The sequence below is a fragment of the Ictidomys tridecemlineatus genome, chromosome 8 (genome assembly GCF_052094955.1).
Source record: "Ictidomys tridecemlineatus isolate mIctTri1 chromosome 8, mIctTri1.hap1, whole genome shotgun sequence".
NCBI classification, from domain to species: domain Eukaryota; kingdom Metazoa; phylum Chordata; class Mammalia; order Rodentia; family Sciuridae; genus Ictidomys; species Ictidomys tridecemlineatus.
Window position 1 is genome coordinate 2,818,100 of NC_135484.1, and position 18,771 is coordinate 2,836,870.

General features: G+C 49.6%; 1 protein-coding gene across 1 annotated transcript in view; it reads left to right on the plus strand.

The window, feature by feature from the left end:
• LOC101958370 (uncharacterized) overlaps positions 1-18,771 on the plus strand; it is a 49,267-nt gene that overhangs the window by 13,535 nt on the left and 16,961 nt on the right. Inside the window, exons 3-6 of the mRNA XM_078018651.1 lie at positions 5,496-5,585; positions 7,216-7,354; positions 9,675-9,769; positions 16,224-16,298. Coding sequence (XP_077874777.1) covers positions 5,496-5,585; positions 7,216-7,354; positions 9,675-9,769; positions 16,224-16,298 — 399 coding nt within the window. The remainder of the gene's footprint in view (positions 1-5,495; positions 5,586-7,215; positions 7,355-9,674; positions 9,770-16,223; positions 16,299-18,771) is intronic.

The following is an 18,771-nucleotide window of genomic DNA, read 5'->3' on the forward strand; positions in this document are numbered from 1 at the left end:
TGAACTGAGAGGTCTTGCTGTCCCCTCCCCTCCCCCCATCCTGGCCTCCTCCGCACCCACTTGGCACTCTCCTGCCCACCCCCTGCCCCACCTGGGCACACCTCAGCTGACCTCAGAGTCTGGTGTGGTCCCTCGCTGTCCTTCTGGGCCTTCCTGTCCTCCTGTCTGGGCCCTCACTGCCTCCTGAGCGTGTGGGAACCACCCTGGCTCAGAGCCTTGGCCTGCTGGCCCTGGGCGGGGATCGCAGTCCTAAGGGACAGCCTTTCCTCACCCGATCACATCTGTGCTCATGGCTGGCTCAGGATGTGCCTGGCTGGGCACCGTCCCTCCTCTTCTCAGCCCCCCTGGACGACTGCTCCAGTCCTCTCCCTTCTGCTTTGTCTCCTGTGCAGCTCTGGTCACTTCTAGAGCACTATGTCACTCACTGCTTCTCTGCCTAACTCCAGGGGCAAGGAGTCGGTCTGCTTTACAGGTTTTGTTCACCAACATTTCCTAGAAGCTCAGAAGAGCACATTTCACAACTCTCTCTTTTTTTTTCTTTTTCTTTTTGGGGCCACAAACTGAACCCAGGGGTGCTTACCACTAAGCCACACCCCCCAGTTCTTTTTATTATTTATTTAGAGACAGGGTCTTGCTTAGTTGCTTAGGGCTTCCCAAAGTTGCTGAGGCTGGCCTTGAACTTGCGGCGCCTGCTCAGCCTCGCGGGTTCCGGGATTGGGGAACCACGCCTGGCCACACCTACTTTTTAAATGAATGAACAGGTGAGTGCATATGAAACAACAAGAGTTTTTCTAAGAAAGTCTACAGGCAGAATCAATACCAGCAAAACAGCCACATGACACACAGCGACCTAAAAATGTGCAATCCCTATCAAGATCTCCATGCCATTTTTTCATAGAAAAAAATTGAAAAAAACCCAATTATCAAAGTTGAATGGAATCAGAAAAAACCCAAATCGCTAAAGCAATCTCCAGAAAAAAGAACAGAATAGAGCCATCACACCTTGATTTCAAAATATATTTAAAAGTGTTAGTTATAGTCCAATCCCAGCAAGGGTGTGAAAACACACCAAGCAATGGAATAGCATAGGGAGTCCAGAAAAAAGCCCAAGTTTAGTGGCAAACTGACTCTAGACAGAGGTGCCTAGAACACACAATGGGGAAAGAATAGTCTCTTCAGTAAATAGTGTTGGGGAAACACACCGTCCACACAGACAGAGAGTGGAATTGGAGCTTATCTCACAGTTTACAAAAACCAATAGAAAGGACTGAAGGGGTTGAACAGAAGGTGGGAAGCAGCAGCTCCTAGAAGAAAACCCAGGGGGAAGCTCCACAGCTGTTCTGACAGTGCCTTGGGCAGAACTCCAACAGCACAGGCAGCAGGAGCCGGAGGAGGGGAGGAGGAGGCACCAAACAGAGGGGGACACAGGGCCAGCCACAGAGAGGGGAATCGGTATCCAGCCTGGAGAAGGAATTCAACAAGGAAACAAAGGAACTGATTTTAAAATGGGCAAAGGATGTGAACAGCCGTCTCAAAGGAAGAGATATGAAAATCTGCTCCCACTTTTAACCACCAGGGAAATGCAAGTTTAGTCGCAGTAAGATGTCACCTCACACCTTTCAGAATGACTGAGTACAATGCCTGCTGAAAGGGAGGTTCTCTGCCCTGGGAGTCGCTGTAGGAAAAACCCCAGCGCCCTGGGTCTTCAAAGGGCGCCTTTCCCCAGCCCCACCAAGGTCTTTCCAAACGCGCTTCCTGTTGCAATGAAGAAGCACCATTTCTTTATCCAGTAAGACAGACAGACCAGCCCCTGTCTGTGGCCCTTTGTGGGAACAATGAAGTCTTCAGCATCTGAGACCTAAGATGACACTTGAATCTCTGCTGGGGCCTGTCCTAAACACATTCTGTACCACGCAGCCCTGCTGCTCCTACAGGAGCTGTTGTCACGAACCCCACAGGTGATTCTGATGCACTTTCAAATTTGGAAACTAACGCCCTGGGGAGTAGGAAGGGTAAATAAATAGTCACCCGAAGGCTTTGAAGGAGACGTCTTCATCTTTCAGAGAAATTGATGTGGAGATCATTCCTAAGTCACTGGGCTCTGGACCGACTGGAAGTCCAACTGGGAATCCATTCCCAGGCACCAGATCTCCCACCTCCCCCAGCACCGCCTCCCTCCCACCCAAAGCACCTTGATGGGATTAAAAATACACCAAAACCTTTTCTGTTTGTAGAACCTAGTGTCAAATGCCGAGTCCTCGCAGGAGGCACATTAGCATTTGATTAGTATGTGCATAGAAAGTTGTCTGAGCCCAAATACACAAACTGGGAAATCAAAGAGGGGCCCTCACACCTTTTGCTGGCCTCATCCTGAACATTTATTTGTTTTAAAACAACTTCCTCAGGGAATTTCCTCCCCAAAAGAAACTCGTCTCCATTTTAAAGGAAAATGACCCCCTCTTCCCTTCTCCTTAACCAGGTTCCGACAGGAACCCCATAATGAGAGGGGAGAAGGTGGCGGCTGGCATTTTTCTTGTCCTCCTTTTTAAAGCTGCAGTGAGACTGTAGAAAACATCCTCAGGAGATTTAGAAGCTACAAAGGACTTGCATTTTATATGGAATTTATCCTAATACCTAGCTAATGCTTGTGCTTTTGTGCAGAGAAATAATTACTAAAATGCAATAAACTTTGAACCATGTTCCTATGAGGAAATAAAAAAAACTTTTAACAAAATGTTTACAGCACTAAGGAATGGATTTCCTACTCAAAGTTTCATCCTATCAGTAAAGTTTAAAACAATCCTTACTGAAAGTAAAAGCAGGAAAAGATCATCCTGTAATGCAAAGGTTTAAAGGACTTAATAATATTCAGCAAATATTTATGTTGGTATATAAGTTTTTGATAATTCTAAAAAAATCAAATTTTTTTGGCAAAAATATTTCTCTGTCACTGATTTATTGAAGATCTTAATGGCTATAATTAAACTTTTTAGTGACTCCATTCTTATGACCAAAAATATGAAAAATGCAAATTTTGCATACTTTTAAAATCAAACTAACTTTAGAAATCATTTCATCTGATTTTCAATTCTCGAAACAAAGGAAAGGAGAGCTGTTTGGGGGTGGTGTCTGGCAGCCATGGTGAGGTGGCACAATCCCAACTCCAAATTTGCTTCCACCCTTTGCTGTCTCTGTCTGAGCAAGATACCTCAGAAATCACTATTTTTTTTTTGAAACATTACTTAACAAATTTTAATGAATGAAGTTGCTTTCTTGCTAATTAGAAGTGAGTGGGATCAAAGACAAAGGCACTTGCAGTGTTTACCACACCCAGGAAGAGCTGGTTTCCTAGCTGACTAGTCTAATTGAGGCTCCACCTGCATTGATTTGTAAAACCTTCATGCAGAGTTTAAAGTCTATGCTAATGGCACTGTGGAGGGGAAAGCTGAACTTGAGTACCCTAAATTTTAGGTCCTGTTTCAATTCAGAAGATGTATTTGGGTTGGAAGGGGAGTGGTGGCTGGTGGTCTCCAGGTCTCACCTTCCCGAGGGCCATCTCACCGGTTTCCTGTCTTTTCCAAGCGCTAAGGCTAAGGACTTTAGTGGGTGGTGGGTGAAGAGAGACTCTGCCTCACACACATTTTGAGGGACTGGACAGAGTCTATGTAGCTCCAGCTACGAGTCACAGTTGGAGTGAATATCCAAGTGAGAGGGTGACTGGCCATGTGTTCACACACCTTAACTAACGCTAGAGGGAGAGGAAGGTAACAGGAGAAGGGAATGAATGGATCTATAAGGGCTCTGTAAGGAAGGAGCAGGCGGGAGGAATTCTCCAGGCAGTTCAGAAGGATCTTTCAAAACCCCGCGGATATATTAATGTGTATTAATAATAAAACATATAATATATTTTATTATTGTAAATAAAAATCATTAGAGAATCTAAAATTTTAGCTCCAGAAGAGACCATCTAATCCAACTACTTTTATTGGAAGTTTTAGCCTCAGGACCAAAATTGTTGCTTTAGAACTAAAAATAAAACACACATATTATATTAAATTCATGAGTTTTTGATTTCTAGTGCAATTAAGACCAGAGAGAGTAATTCCGTGACAGAAACTCAACCACACTATTCCAACTTTAATGTTTATGGCACAACACATGACACATACAAGTGAAAATGTATTTTCACTAATTTTGAGAGAGACAGACTGACAGAAACACACACGAGAGCGGACGTTTACTAGTTTCTTTTGGGATCATTTAGTTTAAGAGCTTTTTCTTTTCTTTGTGGTGCTGGGGATGGACCCTAGAGCCTCCTGAAGGCTAGGAAGTGCTGGGCTTCACCCCAGGCCAGGATTATTTAATTAAAGCGACTTGTTGTCTCTCCTCACATTTAATCAATGTATCAATTACAATAAACTTATGATTGAGTGTGTTCTCTTTTTCCTGCCAAGGGAATTTATCACATATAAGGAAATCAATCATAAAGAAGCAGTTCTCAAGTCTTGGGTAATGCTTAGGGAATACCTGCTTCCACAAATATCTAGTGTAGACGAAATGTACCCTGAAGCCACTTTCCCACGTACTTCCTAAAATGTTAAGACCAACAAGCCTAAAAGGCACAGCTCTGTGGGCAGTCTCTCCGCGCCTAGCCCTGCTCCGTGTGTGGTCCGCAGCGGTCCTGCACAAGGCTGGCTCAAGGACCAAGCCCCAGGAGCTGCATCCTTGTCGCTGCCGTAGGGACGCGGGCTGACCGCTGGGTGTCGCTGCTGTGCGAACAGCTGGGCCGAGGGAGCCCGCGCCGGGAGGAACCTGTGCGCAGCAGCCTCCGAGGCCGAGCAAGACCGTTTTCTTACAGGAGTTTAGTCCGGAAAGCCCGAGGAGGTTGATCCTCGCAGGACAAACCGCTGCTCGTTAAGGGAAAGCAGTTCTTTAGGATGGTTTGAGGCTCGAGGCGCTGCGCCTCGGGAGCTCGTGGTCATTCCGAAAGGTCGCTTTTTAAGAGAAACAACCTCAAAAGACTCCCTGGAAAATGGGTCGAGCGCTTCCTCGGGCTTCCTCCCCGTGCGGGTCTGCGGGTGGGGAGACGGCGGGAGGCCCCGCCCGGGCCGGTGCAGCGTCCCCGCAGCCTGCACGGTGAGAGGGGCCGAGGTCACAGCACCCCGAGTCCGCGCTCTCCCCTGAGTACTCCTAGGGATGACATTCATTGCAGCTTCTAACGACACAGACTTGAAGGGGAACAGAGGGAGACTACAAACAGGTTTATGGCCTGCCAGCGGGGCTCTGGGCTCCAAATTGCCGGGCTCGGCAATCCCCGGTCGTTTCCCGGGCGCGGGCGGGGCGCGCGGCGGGCGGCGGGGTCCCCGCGGCGCGCTCATTAGCGCCCACTCTCCTTAATGGCTTCCTGTGGCTGGATGTTTACTTGTCATTTGTTTGCAGCCTTGTTCCCAGCTACTGATCCCAAGACTGACCACCTTTTCTGTCCTTGTTTGAAGCCGGTGCCTGGAGCTGTGCCTGTGACCCCGTGCAAAGTCGCGCCCCAGGCCGGGCGCCTGCGGTCCCCTCCGCGGGCCAGCGTCTACCTGGTAGGACCGGCGGCGCTGCAGGGCCGCGCACAGTTCCCCCGGCCTCGGGGGGGTCTGCGGGTCCCACCGCTGTTCCCACGGTGCGTCTGCGGACGACCTGGGAGCCCAGCCCCCAGCTGGGCAGGCCTTTCTGGGGAGCCCCTCTGCCAGGGCGGAGTGGGGGCACGCGGCCTCCCAGTTCCAGGACGGAAGGGGAGACCCCAAACCCCACCACCCCGAGCCCGCCACCACTCCAGGGGCTGCCTTCTGTGCCGGAAGGCTTGGGTTGGACCGAGCCTCGCAGTAACCTCCCTGTCGTTTAGACGTTACTGTTTTGAGAAGGATGAAAGCGCTTCCTGCCGAGGGAGGGAGGGTCCGGCTGCAGAGGGCCACCTCCCTGGTATCTAAGGGATTCCACTCGCCACATAAAACCAGATCACAAAAAAGTCTCGTGTCTGCTCTAGAATTGTCTCATTTCTCGAGATGGGGGCAGAAGACAAGTGCTGACGCAGGCTACTTTCCTCATCAAACAGCCCCCATCGGGCTTTTTAGAGTCTTGGCCATGCCTGGTTTATTCTCGACTTGGTTAAGGAGTGACCTTGTGGCCAGGGGCTCCAGGCCAGAACGGAGTCACGGGTGCCAGGTGCCAGGCGCTCACACTGCGCTCTGAGCTCTCTATCCAATCAGGTCTCAAAAGAGGAGACTGACCTCGGCGGATCTGGACGGTCCAGTTTACCTGCCCCTCAGGAAGTCCCTTTACCCCCATGAGGAATGCTCCTTTGGAGTGTCCAGTCCAGGCTCTCCTCCTTTCTTCACCTTTTCTGTCTGTGAAACAGCCTCCCCAGCTCAGTTGCTTGATTCTAGAATAAAAAAATAAAAGCCATTTAGATCTACAAATTCATTGTAATTTTGACTTCTGACAAACTGAAAATGGAATGGAAAAGGAGATCCTCAAATTCTAAGTCCTGGGTGCCTGAAGGGGTTCTCCTGGGCTCACTGTTTTAAAAAGCTACCTGACATGTCCACAGGTGGTTCCCAAATCTGGCCTTATCAGTTGGAGACGTGCCCCAATGTCTAAGACATGAATTTATATTTGAAAGCGGTGAGGGTCCTGACGTCTGTTTTCTGCTCAACTGGCAAAAACATGTTTTATCACAAGCAGGAAGTCCCTGTGTGGCAATCAGTTTAGAGTATGACAATTCAAGACTCCCCAGGTCAAAGGGAGATGCAATTAGAAAATGACTTTTTAGGGAAAGGTGTCATATCTCTTTCCTCCCAATGTCCTCAAACCTGTTGGCCCCTCTTTTCTCCCTTAAGGCTTCCTTGTTGCCACCCCGTCCCCAAGGTCCCCTATAGTACCTAGAGTAACTCTAGCTACCAATGAGAAAAGAACAGTCCGCCTGTCTTCAGATGGTCCCCTTTAATTTTAAACCCATTATTTAGGGACAGAGACAGTTGAAGGTGTGGTGGAACTTTGTGGGTGTCAGTTGCTATTGAAAGTAACTCTTTTCTGAACAGATGAGCTGCAGGTTATCCAGACATTACACTCCAGGGCTTAGTAAGAGGATTTCAGTGTTTTAAATCATCCACTGATGTATCATTTGTCATTAAAAAATATCACTCTGATATATTTGTTCTCTTTGAATGTAAGATTATAGGGTTGCAGAATGAACTGATCAGATGTGGAATCTTGAAGAACATGAGTGACCATGAAGAGTTTTGGAAGCTGGTTCAAGAGGAAGGTCACGGAACAGAAATCAAAGAAAAGCTCCAAAAGATAAAATTTAAAAGTTTGTATATTTCCTATTTTTTATTGTGGATTTCTATAATTGCCTTAACGTTTTTAGCAGTTGGTTCTGGGAAGCAGTGATGCTGTCTCACAGTCGGGTTAAGATGGTAGGACAGCTGGTTTCTAAAGACTTCAAGGCCGTATGGGTTTTCATAATAAAATAGGCACTGGGGACCGTGGCTGTGTTTGCTGGTTGCCTTCAGTGCTCCGACCACACCACCAACCAGGGCTCAGAGGGACAGGCCACGGTTCCAGGGCTGCTTCTCACCAGAGTGAAGAAATCCATTTCAATAAATGAGGAGTGTTTACTTCTTGCCAAGAACTGTGCACAAACACAGGTGATAAATGGCCTAAAGGAGACAAAAAAGTGTTCCCAAAGAGGCTTTGAGCAATTGAGAATGTGAGATTTTAAAGTGGCCGCAGGGCAGTTCGTAGGTTAAATTTACTTTGTGGAGAGGTTGAAGAGCCAGGAAAGCCAGGCAGTGGGGTTCACCTCCGCCCTGCCGCATCCTTTACCCTTTGAGAGCATACTTTTAGCTTGTTATAGGTTCTTAAACAGCCTGAGGGTCAGTGACTCTCACTGACCAGGGTGTGAGTGGGCAGCGTCTCCCTGTGGCCGTGGCTTTGGACCAGAGCCCACTGGAGCTGTGTAGAGCTGGGTTAGTAAGCACTCCCTTTTTGTCTGAGGTTTGCAGTGTCCTGTGGTGAAGGCCCGGTGGGTTTGTTACCTGTTCACTCTGGTCAGGCACAGAGCTGGGCAATGCCGGTACAGAGGTGACCACAGGCTGATTTCAATCTTCTTCTCAGCCAAATACTTTCAGGGGACCATGATCTTTTACCTTCGTACTGGGCTGCTCCGCCTAGGTTCTAGTTTACGGCAGTGCTCACCCCCGTATAGCGTCAGCGTGCTCCCGTGAAAATGTCTAAAGAAACCTGGGCCAACGTGCAGCTGTCCTAAGCCACAGCATGAAAAGTTAACTTCCAGAGAAGATCGAAATGAACATTGTTAGTTGAGTGCCTTTTTTTTTTTTTTTTTTTTTTTTTGAGAATGGAAAAATCCAAGTGAAGTGTTTGGGGTGGTGCATTAGAGCAAAAAGGCCAGTGGCTCTTTTCGTGTGTGTGAGGAATTCCTGAAGGAGCCGAGCTGCTCCTGCTGGGTGACGTGTGGAAAGCCACCAGTGCCCGCCAGCTGGAGGAAGGCCAGTGGCCTTGGAGCTGGTCACTGCTGGCAGGTGGCTTTGTGTTTTCTCTGTGAATCTCTGGTTTGAAGGTGCTATCAGGACCGAAAGCCACGGGAACTCAGAGCCTGTGGATCTTTCTGAATGAACACCCAAGCTCAGATCCCTGAACAGAGGCTTTAATTAGTTGAAGAAGGTAGAGAACCCAAACATTCCCAATGTTGAAAGCATAATTGTTTGAAGGTAAATAGGTCTTTTCCGCTGCCCAGTCTGTCTTCAACATTGCTCTTGGCCACTAGTAATTGTCATACATTTTATAAAAGAGTACTGTGAGCTGGGCATGGTGGCATGCACCCATAATCTCAGTGACTTGGGAATCTGAGGGAGGCTGAGGCAGGAGGATTGAAAGTTCCAGGCCAGGCTGGACATCTTAGTGAGACTCCGTCTCAAATAAAAAATAAAAAGGGCTGGAGGTGGAGCTCAGTGGTAGAGCACCCCTGGGTTCAATCCCCAATATATATATAAAAAAAAGGAAGAATGAATTAATTAAAGTGGCATCTGTGCAGTTGCACCTGGAGCTTCCCATATCCTTTGGTTATCGAACTGTGACAGTCAAGCACTGAACCTAAATGTCTGGTAGGAAGAAATCTGAACCTAGAGAGGTTAGAGACCTGCTCATAAATATTCACAGAAGAAAAATAGCACCAATTTCTAGGAAATGCAGGACTTTTATCCAAATAGGTGACTGCAAATGTTGTTCACTATAATTTTGGGGTGTTTAAATATGTAAAGCATGGTTTGGGTCTTCCCCCAAATGAAAAAGGTCAGCTTTCTCTAGAATATTATGAGTTAATAATCTACAGTAAAATTTTTGACTTGGAGATGATGACAAATCTATCCACCAGCATTTAAGTATATAAATAATACTGAATGCTGAAATTCCAAAAAGAAAAAAAATTCATAGTTGAAAGAACTGTAAATTCCCAGGTTTATTCCAAAATTAAGAATTTACTGTTCAAACATTAAGCTGGATCCTCAATATTAAGTGTTTATCTCAATGTGAATTCACATTCTTTCCTACTTATACAGCACTGAACAGTAGTACAAATTGAGCTTCTTGCTACCTCAAATATCTCTCCCCAGTGTTGAATGCCAGGCCTCAGGATGCTCCTGGGAGAAGGGAAGCCAGGCCACTGGTGGACGCTGATCGCCAGGACAGGCTTTGCCGGTGGAGACAGGTGAGGCTGCTCCTAGGGATGAAAGAAATGTTCTCTGACATTGCGTTTTCATTTCTGCTAGGGGATTCTTTCATGTCTACTATGTCCCAAGCTTTTTTGTTACTTAGCATTAAAAATACTCATGTGGTGAAGTGATTGGTCTAACGGGCAGTTTTGAATACTTATGCACACAAAGTAGTATTCTGCATCATCCGTGTAATTTCATTTGGAAGATGTAAAGGCAGGTGTGACAGGGGAGACAAAACCTGGTGAAAATGACTACAGACGCAGCTCTGGTGGGAGGGTCTGCGTTTGTGGAAGGGAGGACTCCCGCTCTGAGGGAACAGGTTTTTCTGTCTCCAGGGCCGCCTCCCGGTGCCCAGCTCTGCAGCAGGAGGAAGGCTTCTGGTTGACCATGTGCCTCCCATCTCCCCAGTCCTGCTCATCCTCACAGAGCTCTCCATTCCCCCAGATGAGATGACCCCAATACTGAGGAACCACCCCATGAAGCTGGGGAGCCGCCCTGGAGACAGAGCCAGGGTCTAGAGGTAGGAGGCGGGGTGAGTGCTGCACCTCTCCAGCTGGATCTCATCCTGCTGGCTTTCTGCACACCCATCCTCAGCTGCCGTGGTGTGACGGAGACAGCTCAGCCTTGGAGTAGGAAGGTCTGGCTTTGATTTTTCACCCTGCTCCCTAACAGGGGGCTTGGGCAGGGCCGCAAGCTCCCCGCGTCATTTCTTCACATGCAAAGGTGTGAGTGTGGTGCCTGTTTTACAGGTTGTGCCCAGAGGAACCCACATGAACGAGCCAGGTACAAGTTTGTTTTAAAGATATACGATGGCCCTGTGCTGTGGACATGTTGGACCTGGTTTTAGCAAACATTCCCCCCCCCCCCCCCCCGAACATCCCGATGCGTTGTCTGGGATTTGTTTGGGACACTTGCAGTAACAGGAGCTGCTTGGAGGAGGACAGGCTGTCCTCTGATCAACTCTGTTCTCTCATTGGCTGGCGCCCCAACCAGTGGACAGTGCATAAGCTGTGCCCTCCTGGGTGGCTGGGAGGGCTGGGCCTCACACTAGGGTGTAAGGAGCACACCATTCTCAGTTTGCTAGAAGAGCAGTATTTGGGGGGAAGGTCTGTCATATGGCTGAAGATGGCTGAAATTTTGGTTTGCAGCAAAGAGTTGTCTTATGTACCTCATCCTCTGGGAAGAGGACCATGTGATCCCATGACTGCAGAGATAGATGTTCCATCTAACTCTCCTGGGTCAAAATAAATCTCGCATTCTGAGCTAGGAAAGGCAGTTTTCTCAAATAATGTTGGACATGCGCGGCTTGTGAACCTGATTGACTTTTGACCCTGAAAGTGATCACCACCCTGATTGTCTCTGCAGGAAGTAGAGGTAGTTAAAAGTGGCTAGGTGTTAATTATTTCTGGCTCCCCGCTGTGTTCAGAGAACTAAAACCAGTTTATTCGTCCACCTGAACATGCACATTTAGGAGAGGAGAGCTGGCCCGAGTGCAGAATGTGTCGTTAGACTCAGGATACCTGGGGAGGTTTCAAAAGGATGGACATATTGTCCTCTGTCTGTCTGTGCTGGGGAGGAACCAAGGCCTTGCCCATGCTAGGCAAGCGCTGTACCACTGAGCTACAAACCCATCCCAAGTGTTGTCCTTTAAAAAAAAAGAACATGTTGGGCTGGAAAGAGCTGGACACTTCACACCGGGAAGACGAAGGCCGAGCAGCCCTGGGAGACAGTGTGGGCACTGCAGGGCCCACACCTGGGGTTCTCAGGTGTCCCACGTTTGTTCGCATTTTATCAGCTATTGTCCCTCAGGCTGCATCGTGCCCTTCCCATGCCCACAAGTCACATGTTGAAGCCCTACCCCCAGCGTGACGATGTTTGGAGGTGAGTTTAGGGGAGGTGACGAGGGTGGGACCCCCATCATAGGATCAGTGTCCTGGTGAGAGGAGATGCCAGCGAACTTGCTGTCCCTCTCTGTGTGTGAGGATACACTGAAGGGGCCGCCATCTCCGTGGCAGGGAGAGCCCTCGCCAGGCCCCAGTGGCGCTGGCTCCCAGGTCTCCCACTTCCTGCCTCTGAGTTGTGAGAAAGTGAATCTCTGTTGCTTAAGCAACCCTGTCTGCGGCAGTTTGTGGTGGCAATCTGAGCTAAAATTCCAATAAATGTATTTCATGTTTATTTCATATTTATCCAAAGTAGCTTCACAGGTCAGAAATAGGGCCAATGGGAAGAAGTCACAAAAAAGTGAGGCTCGGTTCAGCATGGGGGTGTGCGCATGCTGGGCCAGGCTGACCTTTAATAATGTGGACTCATACATAATACTGACTGAGTGCCCCCCATAGTGCCTCCCCCAGCCCTACAGGAGTTTGAGTCTGGGATGCAGATTCCTTAGGTAGAGCCTAATATTCGGTCCAATTCAAACTAATTGAAGTACAGAGAAAAAACAACCAGAGGAATAAAAACACACAGTGTAAAAAATACATGATAGAGAAAAACTCTGTCCAGATGACTGTTTGAGAACCAGAGCCCCCACACAGCACAGGTGGTCACCGTACATCACGCTAGGCTCCAGCTCTGTAGCTTCTTGTGGGATGGTGACATTATTTCACATAAAGAAAAACTGAAGGCCACAGTTAGATAAGAATTCTATAAGGATCTCTCTGTAATAGTTACAAAGCTGTGGGGAAACCTTTGCAGAACAAGCTAAAAACAAAGGCGTCCTGCATGAAACATTGTAACAAGTAGAACCCGGTTCACACATCTCACTAAGGCAGTAAGATAGGGGCCAGGCCAGTGCCTCCACTAATATCACCACTCACAGGATGTCCAGCGTCGTTCCTGGACTATCCCAGTTAATGTCTGTGCCCTGACATGTCTGCAGATTTCGAGAAACCCATTTTACAGGTGGGGAAAAAGAAACTTAGGACAGTCTGGTAACACCCTTGCCCAGGGTAGCCCAGTCTGCGCAGTATGGACCTGGATCCCAACCCGGCCTGCCTCCAAACTGTCAGGCCGGCCGTGTGTCACCTTGCCCCAGAAGGGAGTAGGCAGAATTGCCAGGAATGTAGGACAGTGCCCGTAGAAGCCCTTCTTGTGGCCAGTGACTGTGAGTTTCATCATGAAGATGGCCTGAAGTGACTTGGGAGTGACAGACCCTCCAGGCACTGCTGCTCACAGCCCACAGGCGGCTTCCCAGAATCCCCTCTGCAGAGGACCCTCAGGTGGAACTGAAATTAGTTTCGAGCTCAAGAGGGGCGGGTGCAGCTCACACCAAACTGTGAGAAAGCCCCTGCCTTTAATCTGGCCTGGCCTGGCCGCAGGCCACCAAGCCCCTGTTTGGTCCTCTGCAGCCCGGTCCATCTATGGCTGGAGGAGGCTTGGCAGTGTGAGTGGAGAGCTGCGCAGAGGAGATTGTTCACAGGGAGGTGAGGAAAAATAAGACTGGAATGAGGCAGGACATCTTGACATGAAAAGGAGGAGTGCCACTCGGAATTAAATCCAAAGTGAATTCAGGGGACCGCCCTGACAGTTGTCAACAGCAGGAAGACTTAGTGCCTGCAGGCCCAGCCTGGGGGAAGGAGGACAAGCACAGAGAAAAAAGAGAGCAAGGAATGCAGGCAGTGTGGCCTGGAGGCCCACCTGCAGCTCAGCTCCTCAGTTTTACAGCTTTGGCTTGGGCGGGTCCAGGTCGCCACGGACACCTGGTGGCACAGGGCTGTGGCTTCCATCAGAGGCTGGCTCATGCCTGGATAGATGCTAGATGAGGTGTGAGGGGCATCCTGGACCTACGGAGTGGCTGGAACTGCCACCCTCCCAGGAGGGGCGCTTGACTGAGGCACTGTGAGCAGCGCCCCAGCAGCCTTTGTCCCCTGGAGCAGCCGCATTTCACCTGCAGGCACAGGCGTGGTGTCAGGGGCATGGTCAGTAGAGAAAGGGAGATTCGATTGGGCATAAAAACACCCACAAAGCTCTGTCCACCGTGGGAACTGCCCCTTCACAGAGGAACGCTGAGTGCCTATGGAATCGCCTGGGGAGGGACTGCCGATTGTCCTGAGCACCCCTGTCCCCTTCCTGTGCTCCTGCAGCACCTGTGATGCATGCCCAGGGCTCCTGCCTTTCACAGATGGAGTCTTGGGAAACAGACCCTTGAAGTGAAGAGCCCCAGGTTGGCTTCCCAGAACTTCCTCGTTCTGAGAATGGGTGCTGAGGGGCTGCCCGGCCAGTGGGTGCCAGGGCACCTGCCAGCCCAGCCTAATCTACAGGTGTGTACTGGCTTTGCCTCTGTAAAGCACAGCCCCTTCTGTGAAGAGGCACCCAGCTGCTTCTCCCCGTTTCTCATTTGCCCATGGATTGCCTGTTTCCTACGTGGGTGGGCAGCCAACTGGCCACGGGGATCTAGGTGGTTCCTGGCTAGGCTGCTGGTCACACTTTCGACTGGGAACCACTCTGGTGGTGTAAGATGAGACTGGTCATTTCGCAGCAGACTGAACCCCTTTCTGCAGGCAGGTGAGCAGCTGCAGGTTGCAGGGCTCCTGAGCCTGCTGCACTCCGTCCTGGAGCAGAGGCCTCTCTCAGGGGCGATGATGCAGTGGATGGCTGAGCACGTAGGCGTGGGCTGCCCCAGCTGGAGCTGTGCACAGTGTGCTGGGGTGCGTTCTTCATCATTACTATGACAGTTCAGTCCTGGCTCCTGTGCTGTAAAAGCCACAGGCTGATTTGCATGTACTCAGATGTACTGGTCTGTGTACTGCCTTGGCCTGACGTGATTTGCATGTACTCGGATGTACTGGTCTGTGTACTCCCTTGGCCTGATGTGAGTTCCTTGTGCAGGAAGGCTTCTACACGAGCTCACTGTTGTCCTGCGCGCTGAAAGGAGTGCCTGGCTGTAGGCAGAGCTTGAGAGACAGGTGCAGGTTGAGTGAGGAAGTGTGGTGCACACAGGTAAGCCCACAGGTTGGCCCTCTGTGGCCAGACTGTATCTCATAAAGAGACGCTGAAAGATGTGGTATAGAACCGTGTCATGCCTGTTGGTCCTGGTGGGGCAGGGAGTGGGGCGTGAGATGGAGAGCACTGTCCTGGAGCTGTGGGGTTGGGCAGGCTGCTGGAGGGGAGCTGCGGGCTGCTGAGAGGCCACAGGTGACTGAGCCGGGTCTGGCTGACACTGACCCTGGCAGGTCTCTGGGGCTTAGGTGCAGCCAGGACAAGACAGCAGGTGCTCGGGCTGTGAGACACGCACCACAGAACATGGGGGGCCGTTGTGGCCGATGGTCGTCAGGGTGACGCCCGTGCTGGGCTGTTTAGTAGCTGCCTCTGTGTGTGCCACACTGCAGCAGCTCCTCTGTTCCTTAGTGTCGAATTGTTCAGGAGGACCCTTTTCTCTGAATCTTGCTGTCCTTGAATTGCACTGTCCAGGGAATTCCTCCTTTTTTTCTTGCTAGTAAGAAAAAACACGCTAGTTTTAAGATTAAAATATCCTGAAAGTAATACAGGAATGAAATAGTTGTAGCTCTTTCCCCCTTTGTGGTGCGGGGCTGAACCACCATCTCGCGCCTGCGAGGCGTGGACCTCCCATCAAGCTTCACCCAGGCCCAGCTCCTGGGTGGGTGTCCAGGGGTGATTCTGTCCTCTAGGGCCTTGGCTCTGGGGACAGTGTCAGATGCGACGTTAGGACAGGCGCGGTTCACCGCAGGCGTCGGGCTCTGGTTCAGAGGCTGAACCTGGGCTCCTTTGCCCAGTAACAGGCCCTGAAACCTGTGAGGGCCTCACCTTCTCCACTCCTGACCCGAGTTTTCACTTCTTTCCAATTTTCACTTTTATGGATTCTTCACACTTTTAAAGCGTTTATAGCTTAGCAATGAAGTTCTGATTGAAGTCAGTTACATTGCAACTAATTTTTAGTAGATAGTTCATGTGGAAACCTTCATTTTCCTTCAGTGTAAGTGACACAATATTTGCTGTTGATCTATAGGAAGTAAAACCCTTTGAGCTTCAGAGAGGAAAAACAAAAGCACACCAATTCCATCAGATACAAAGTAAGGAGACTTTACCCGGTTTTGAATGAATATGAAGTTGTAAGACAACTAGCTCCATTTTATCAGTTTATCCCTAGTGTCCACATAGAAGGACATTGTCAGGCATCAAAGATTATTTTCCTCTAAAAAATGATACAAAATAACAACCCAATTTAGGCAACTATTATTAGTGGGCATTTGTTACCTGCTGAGAATCTAGACCAGATATAAAGACTGTGTGTATGTGAACGGGAGGAAGTCATATCGATTAACAAATATGTATGGTAAGAATACATTTTTTGTTCTAGAAATATTGAAGTAATTGTAATATTTCTAAATAAGAGGTGTTTCAGTTTTGAAACGGCCCCATGGCTTGTCCCACCTGGGATCTGGATGCCCACCAACCATCAGGATTGAGACTGGCTATTGTTCCTTACAGACCAGGGCCTCTACTCTGGGACAGGAACCCTGTCTGCCTAGAACCCAGGAAGAATGTCAGCAACGACCTCTGAAGGTAAGAGGCACAGACTCTTCACGTGGCCTTGATATCTCCAAGTACCGTCGGCTTAATAACTAAGTTCACCAGGACTGTGGGGGTGAAATGGTGTTCTCAGGACATGAACCATAGAATCTCTATGTTTGTGTATATGACAATGAGATTGTGTAAGCAAATGTATTCTCTATGAAGATGAAACTGGGGGTGTATTATTATTGTCTTTTCTTTCAGAAGGCAATATCACTTTTATGTGAGGGTGTGTGTCTCTAAAAACTAGATCCTTGCTTCTAAACTAAATATCACCCACTCAGCTATGTATCCATCCATCTACCCACCACACATCTGTCTGTCCATCTGTCCGTCCATCCGTGCATCCATCCATTAAAAAGCACTCATTGGAGTAGGTTTCAAAATATATTCTGTGAGAGGTAGAAAGATGAACCAACTTCTCAAATGACTATCATTTTAGTGATTTTTTAGTATTTATTGTATTGAAATTTTATTTGGGGGATTAGAAGGGGTGTAGATAATTTTTAATTGTGACAATGTATGTGCAGTTTAAGTTTCACTTTTTTAAAAACAAAACTCCTTGGTATGAGAAAATAACTAAAGGATCAGAAATAAGAGCTAATGAGGACATTTCAGCGGGAACACTTTCCCTCTCCTTGTTTTCTCCCTACTTGACCATCAGGAATCCACTTTTCCTATTCTTGCTTCATCTTACTATAGGTGTCCTTCTAATAAAAATACTCGCCCTAAACACTCCACTAAATGTGGAAGAAATGGGTAGAGTTATGGCTTTGCACAGATGTTTCTGAGAGGTTCTCTCTCAAAAAGGGGGCTTTTCAGGCTGGGGTGGTGTGTGAGTGAGAAAGGCCACTCCTCGGGGGAGGGCCCCAGTCCTGGATTGCAGTGTGCAGCGGTGACACCTAGGACGGCTTCCTCTGTACTCAGAGCTGAGAGGGGTCAATCCCTGGGTGCTCAGACCGTAAACAGCCTTCAAGCACTTTAAAAAATCTGCATTTTGTGGGTGTCGGCACAATACGCTCTGCCTTCCCTCCGCCATCTGTGCTTTATGCCCGAGTCCCCTTTGAACATTTGCCTTGGCTTGTAAAGACTGCAATTTATTTCACTCCAGGCTTCAAGGTGATATACCATTTTGCCAAATGCAGCTGTAGGCAGACAGACCATTCCTAAAAAAAGAAAAACCTTCATTTTTCTTACCCAGACTTGACTTTTCTTGGTAAAAAGCCACAGTGCAAATTTTAGGGAGCTGGCAGACACTTGAGGCCTGGTGGGCAGAGGTCACCTTTCCCAGTCCCTTTGGTGACCTGCTCTTAGTGGGTGGCTCCCAGCTCTGAAATTTGGGACTCTGAAATTCCACATTGGTCCCTGTGGCCAGGAGTGGCCCCCAGATGGCCCCACCCAGTGTTCCCCCTCGACTCCAAGGTTGGTCCTGGCGCAGGACAGGGGTGTGTCTCCTTCCTGTCATGACAGGGCCTTGCACTCTTGGCTTTGAGGTTGTCTTAGAGGCCGGCTTGTGGCGAGTGCTTGGCTGGTGGAGAGCCTGGGGGGGACCCGGGCCCTCGACACCCATGGAATTCCTGCATGTGGATTTCCCACAGGAGGCTTCCCAGGACTGAGGGAGGGCCTGTGGGGCACGTGCCACATGGGTGACCTCAGATCCATTAAGACCTAGCATGGAAGGCCTCTGGCCTGAGCAGCTGGAAGAGTGTGTCCCCTCCCCTGCCCACTGTTCCCGCCTCTACCCGGGCCACACTCACACCTCACCACCTCTGCCGACCTTCCCGGGGGCTCATCCAGAGGACGCTGTTCTTCTTTCCAGCTTCCCTGGGCACACCTGGTCCTTGCACAGGTGTTAGCTCCTCAGTGGAGTGGGCCCCCAGCTCCAGGCCCACCTGGGGCAGCACTTGGACTCTCCTCGGTGGGGACTGGAGCGTCTTGTTCCTGAAGGCCAGCCCATCATCTGCCTCTGCCTGGCTAGTCAGCATGATTTCCTACTCGACTTTGCCAAAGCAGGATCCTCCCTCTTTCTCGTCACCGTCAGCCAGCACATCTGCTTTGGGACCCAAAGCTCCCTGGGCCCCGGGACACTCGTCTCACTGGGTCCAGCCTGAGAGGCATCTCCTTGGTTGCTGGGCGGGCAGCGGGGTTATGAGCTGTTGTTCTGGGTCCATCCTGCACTCTCAGAGGCTCTGGCAGGGGTGGGGGGACCGGTGCTGAGCAGCCTGCCCCTCCTCCACGCAGCACGTGTTTGCTGGCTCAGGCAGGTGAAGAGCACCTGGCTGGAAGAGCGAGCATGCGTCTGGCTGTGGTCAGTCATGGGTTCTGCATCCTGAGACAGCGCGCAGCCAGTGTCAGAGGCCAGTGCATCTGTAACACCACCTGTGAAGACGATTGCCGGCTGCTGGGTAGAAGGCATCCCGCCCACTTAGGGGTTCGATTTTAAACAAGGAGAGTTGCATTCATG